At 38.4% G+C, this 4,517-nt stretch overlaps 1 protein-coding gene across 1 annotated transcript; it reads left to right on the top strand.

Annotated features, from left to right (window-relative positions):
• Positions 1-1,028: 1,028 nt before the first annotated feature.
• LOC110199668 (olfactory receptor 1S1-like) lies at positions 1,029-1,975 on the top strand. Its single transcript, XM_020974546.1, is given in 2 exon segments — positions 1,029-1,668; positions 1,671-1,975. Coding segments are annotated over 2 exon segments (945 nt in total).
• The last annotated feature ends 2,542 nt before the right edge of the window (positions 1,976-4,517 follow it).

Here is a 4,517-nt window from a genome sequence, read left to right as displayed (position 1 = left end):
ACCCCTACACTGTATGTGAGATGAAAGTTTCTAATGCTGAGGCTACCTCTTAACCCAGCTGGTTGTCATTGGTTGATTCTGCAGAGTCAGCCTGCAGGTGTTTGCATTTCACTCAGGCTAAACCTGTGCCCCTGAAGGTCAGGTCTTTCCTGCGGTCTTCTCAAATTATCTTAGGAGGACAACTGCTTTACCCAGTGTTTATTTCTTCTACTCTGAAGTGATGTTCTGTCTTTTTTTGTAAATGAAATTTGGAAAGCCAAAAGTTTTTTGACCTACTCTGCCATCTCCCAAGAATTCTCTTACATTTGTTTTTAAAGTGGCATTCTGGGGCAGCTAGGTGTCGCAGTGGATAGAGCACTGGCCATGAAGTCAGGAGGACCTGAGTTCAAATCCGGCCTCAGACCAAACACTTGACACTTACTAGCTGTGTGACCCTGGGCAAGTCACTTAACCCCAACTGCCTAAAAGCAAAAAAAAAAAAATTTTAAAAGAAATGAAGTGGCATTCTAATATAGGCTAGGATCACTTTGAAAAACAAAAAAGGTTATCTCACTGGAAGAATGGGCTGTGATCTCTGACTCCTCCACAAATGCCATATTAGCTAGACCCCCTATCTGGCTGGTATCAAAATCCTAGTCACTGACATTCGCATGAAATAGGAGGGAAGGAAGGAAGGAAGGACACATTTATTAAGTGACTACTGTGTGCCAAGCACTGAGCTAAGGACTTTACAAATATCTCATTTGATTCTCACAACTCCAGGAAGTAGGTACTGCTATAATTCCCATTGTACAGTTGAGAAAACTAAGGCAGAGAGAGGTTAAGTGACTTGCTCAGAGTTCTCCCAGCTAGTAAGTGTCTGAGGCTAAATTTGAACTCAGGTCTTCCTGACTCCAGGCTCAGTCCTCTCTTTACTGTAGTACCTAGCTGCCTGAAGCATTAACCCTATGTATCCAAGCCTATTAAATGATAGAAAACATCCAATGGTTTTCTTTGTCAATCCATTTTTTTCCCTCAGGCCTATGACCATGGGAGATATGTACCAAGGAAACCAAACCAAGGTCTCTGAATTCCTCCTTCTGGGACTTTCTGAAGAGCTTGAGCAACAGCAACTTCTCTTTGTCCTCTTTCTGGGCATGTACTTGGTGACAGTGGTTGGGAATCTGCTCATCATCCTGGCCATCAGTCTGGACTCTTGCCTTCACACCCCCATGTATATCTTCCTTGCTAACTTGTCCTTGGCTGACATTTCCTGCATCTCCACCTCAGTCCCTAAGATGCTGGTGAACATCCAGACCAAGAGCCAATCCATCTCCTTTGGGGAGTGTGTCACACAGTTGTATTTTTCCATTGTATTTGTTGTCATTGACAACTTCCTCTTGGGGGTGATGGCCTATGACCGGTTTGTGGCTATATGTTCCCCCTTGAGCTACGTCACAGTCATGAGACCCAGACTCTGTGCTCTGCTGATGGCCACCTCCTGGGTTCTCAGCAACCTTGTTGCCCTGACTCATACCCTTCTGCTGGCCCAGTTGACCTTCTGTGATGCCAACACCATCCCTCATTTTTTCTGTGACCTGGCCCCTCTGCTCTACCTTTCCTGCTCAGATACAGTCATCAATCAGCTAGTCATGCTCTTCTTAGGTTCATCTGTTATTGCAGTTCCTTTTGGCTTATCCTCTTTTCTTACATCTGCATTGTCTTCACTGTCCTGAAGGTCTCATCTCCTGAAGGAAAATGGAAAGCCTTCTCCACTTGTGGCTCCCACCTTTCAGTGGTGACACTCTTCTATGGGACAATCATTGGAGTTTATTTCCTGCCCTCCTCTGCCCAGTCAGCCAACAATGAGAAGATTGGAGCCGTGCTCTTTACTGTGGTGACCCCCATGGTCAACCCCTTTATTTACAGCTTAAGGAATAAGGACATTAAAGGAGCCCTAAAGAAACTCATCAACAAGAAAATGTTTTCTATGTGAAGTCCTGGGAACTAGATTTTCCCCACTATCTTGTCAGTGACTCTGTCCAAGCCATTAGGGAGGTACATGGGTTCACCTGTCACTTGACTGAAATCTTTTCAACCTTCTTTTCCACCACTCCATGCCTAAGAGTCTTTTTAATTGTTATTGCTTTGTGTGTGTAACACTTCCCCCCTCTAATCTTCCCTACCCAAGGCCTCTTAGTGGTGAAAAGATGCTTAGATCAATTAACTATTACAACAAATACAGCAAACATTTTAAAGCACTTGCTGTGTGCAGACTGTTATTTTTCATGCTGGGGAAAAAGGCAATGTAGTATATAAAAAGTGGTAGATTTAGAATCAGAAAAGTGAGCCCTGGATTTGAAGCTCACCTCTGAAACTTACTAACTATGTAACTTTAGACAAAAAATAAAAAGTTAAAACAAAGAAAACTATAGACCAACATCCCTAATGAATATTGATGCAAAAAAATTTTTAGTAAAATAGTAGCAAAGTGACTGACACAGAGTATAACAAAGAATATATACTATGACCATTTTGGACTTGTGCCAGTAGTTCAGGATAGGTTGAATATTAGAAAAATTGTAAACATAATAGACCACACCAATAGTAAGGGGAAAAAATCATGTTTTTATCAATACATGCAGGAAAAGCTTTTGACAAAATAAATCATTCATTCCTGTTTTTAAAAAAATCACTGGAAAGCATACGAATAAGTCTTTCCTTAATGTGATGAGTAGTATTTATGTAAAACCAAGAGCCATCATTATCTGTAATGGGAATAAACTAAAGACATTTCCAGTAAGGTCAAGAGTAAAACAAGGGTATCCATAATCACTATTGCTATTTGATATAGTCCTAGAAATTCTAGCCCTGGCAATAAGAAAAGAAAAAGAAATTGAGGGAATAAACATTGTAAAAAAAAAAAACCAAGAAATAAAAATTATCATTTTTTGCAAACGATATAGTGACTTCCTTAGAGAACTCTAGAGAGTCAACTAAAAAACTAATTGGAAACAATTACTAATTACAGAAAAGTTGCTAAATGTAAAATGATCCACACAAATCATCAGTGTTTTGTACATTTCCAGCAACACCCAGCAGAAGGAGATAGAATGAGAAATTCCATTTAAAATAATTGCTCAATGAATAAAATACATGTGAGTCCACCTGCCAAGACACACAAAGGAACCACATGAATACAACTACAAAACATTTTACACAGATAAAGAGAAATCTAAATAATTGGAGAGATATTGTTTGCCCATGGGTAGGCCAACCCAATATAATTTTAAAAATTGCATAACCCACTAAACTAATTTACTTATTTGGTGTCATACCAATCACACTACCAGAGGATTACCTTATAGTGCTAGGAAAAAATAATGAAATTTATCTGGAATAACAAAGGTCAAGAATCTAAAGGGAAATAATGAAGAGGAAAGTAGGAAGAGGGGGCTACAAGTATCAGATCTCAGACTAGACTACAAAGCAGCAATCATCAAAATAGTTAATAAATAAGGTTGTTAATGGAATAAATTAGGTACATAGTACACGGAAGCAAATGATCACAGTAGCCTCATGTTTGATAAACCCAAAAATAGCAGCTATTGGTGTGAAAGCTCACTATTTAAAAAAAATTTTCTGGGAAAGCTAATAAGTATGGCAGAAACTAGATATAGATCAACATCTCACAGTGTATATCCAGATAAGATCCAAATAAGTACATGACTTGGATCAAGAGAGTAACATCATAAGCAAATTAGAGAAGCAATGAAGAAATTATCTGTCAGATCTTCAGATTGGGGGGAAAAGGAATAGAAAATATCACAGAGAGTAAAGAGAACAGTTTTGATTAGGCAAAATTAAAAATGTTTTGCACAGACAAAATCAATGCAGCTAAAATTAGAAAAGTAGTTAGTAACTGGGGGAAAAATCTTTGCAGCAAGTTGTTTGGGTTCTTTGGCCAAGGTCTCATTTCTAACATTTATAAGGAACTGATTCAAATTTATAAGAATAAGTCATTCCCTAATTGATATATAGTGAAAATATAAGAATAAATCATCTTCAGAAGATAAAATCCAAGCTATCAATAGCCATAGAAAAAATGCTCCAAAGTCACTACTAATTTGAGAGCACAAATTAAAAGAATTAGAAGCTCCACTCATCCCACTGTATTGACAAAGTTGACCCAAAATAAGGAAAAATGACAACTGTTGAAGGGGCTGTGGCCACATTAAGACACTATTTGTGAAGCTGTGAACTGGTCCGGTCATTCTGGAAAGCAATTTGGAACTACAACCCAACAGACACTAAACTGCATACTTTTTGAAATAGTGATACCACTACTAGTCCTATGCTCAGAAGAGATCAGCAAAAGAAGGAAAAGACTCATATGTATAAGAAATATTTACAGCAGCTCTTTTTCTGATGGCAGACAACTGGAAACTAAATGGGTACCCACCAATTAGAGAGTGGCTGAATAAATTGTGGCCTATTAATATGATAAAATACCATTGTGTTATAATAAATGGGGAAGA

The sequence above is a fragment of the Phascolarctos cinereus genome, unplaced genomic scaffold (assembly GCF_003287225.1).
Source record: "Phascolarctos cinereus isolate Bilbo 61053 unplaced genomic scaffold, phaCin_HiC Scaffold_9;HRSCAF=440, whole genome shotgun sequence".
In the NCBI taxonomy this organism is placed as follows: Eukaryota; Metazoa; Chordata; class Mammalia; order Diprotodontia; family Phascolarctidae; genus Phascolarctos; species Phascolarctos cinereus.
Note: the sequence above shows the minus strand (reverse complement) of the source record. Positions and strands in the feature narration are given on the sequence as shown.